The sequence below is a fragment of the Morone saxatilis genome, unplaced genomic scaffold, assembly GCF_004916995.1.
Source record: "Morone saxatilis isolate NCDOM2014 unplaced genomic scaffold, NCSU_SB_2.0 Contig0, whole genome shotgun sequence".
Classification (NCBI taxonomy): Eukaryota; Metazoa; Chordata; class Actinopteri; family Moronidae; genus Morone; species Morone saxatilis.
Window position 1 is genome coordinate 20,733,313 of NW_023339650.1, and position 1,100 is coordinate 20,734,412.

General features: G+C 42.0%; 1 protein-coding gene across 1 annotated transcript in view; it reads right to left on the reverse strand.

The window, feature by feature from the left end:
- Positions 1-359, reverse strand: part of LOC118335040 (ribosomal protein S6 kinase alpha-3-like) — a gene marked incomplete at its 5' end in the record, with an annotated part of 15,311 nt that extends 14,952 nt beyond the window's left edge. The window contains 1 exon segment of the mRNA XM_035671253.1: positions 243-359. Coding sequence (XP_035527146.1) covers positions 243-359 — 117 coding nt within the window.
- Positions 360-1,100: the final 741 nt, after the last annotated feature.

Sequence of the window (1,100 nt, forward strand, 5' to 3'; positions counted from 1 at the left end):
CACACACACACACACACCTCAAGCGGGAGGCTAATTGTTCATTCATAAAGACGATGATACCGAGCGGGAGTGTGAAGGGCCCTCAGCACTGCCGTCTCCGTGGCAACGGGCACTCAAACACTGGCACAAGGGAAACATTACGGGGATTTGAGTGGAAATGAAACCCACTCTTGTGCACACACTTAAGCCCACTCACCTGCAAGCACTGACAGGTATATACACACACACACACACGTAGGTACCTTGCCGAAGGAGCCTTGTCCCAGGACTTTGCGGAGCTCGAACTGTCGTGGGTCGGCCTTCTCTGATCCCTCCTTCACATGGTTAGTGATGTTGATCTCCTTGATTGGCACGTCATCCTGTAACACACACACACACACAACAGTGTCATTATTATGGTCTGGATTTCACACTCTAAAATAAATGAATAATGCTTATTGTCCGGTAACTTTTCTTGGTGAACTCAACCCCTAGTGGCTGCTGTTCCCCTGTTTGGAGATATTATTTACACTTTGAGACAGAAGTTTGCCAACTGGTTGTGTCATTTCTACAATAAAAACAACTGATGACAAAAACAGGCTATTTTGTTGACCTATTTATTAGTTTTGATTGTTAATGTTAACTGCGAAAGTGTGTCGGAGAACCACTATGTTAGACCATTATTGGAGATTATGGACAGAGTGCTGCTTTAAAGTAATATCGGGTTTGTATTGGATGTTTGCACAATGTGCTGAAGGATCTTAACTCACTTATTCCCTGCTGCTTCTCTTTGTCTTAAATGACAATAAACTGTATCAGAAGACATTTGTAGACATCAGTTATTAAGCCGTTCACACCAAAAACAATGATTATAGCGATAACTGTAGCGATATGAGCATCCACACTGTGAAACAAACCAGAAGGTTATGGGTTCACAAAGACGAGAGGAGGTGGGAGAATTAAACTCTCTGCTGTCGACCGACATGATCAGTAACTGATGTTCAGAAACTGAGTATGTCTCAGGTAAAATGACAGATTTTGTGTGCGATTTGAAGCCTTAAATTACAATATTGTCCATTAAGTTGCTCTTTATATTTATAGTTATTGTTACAGTTCTCTTC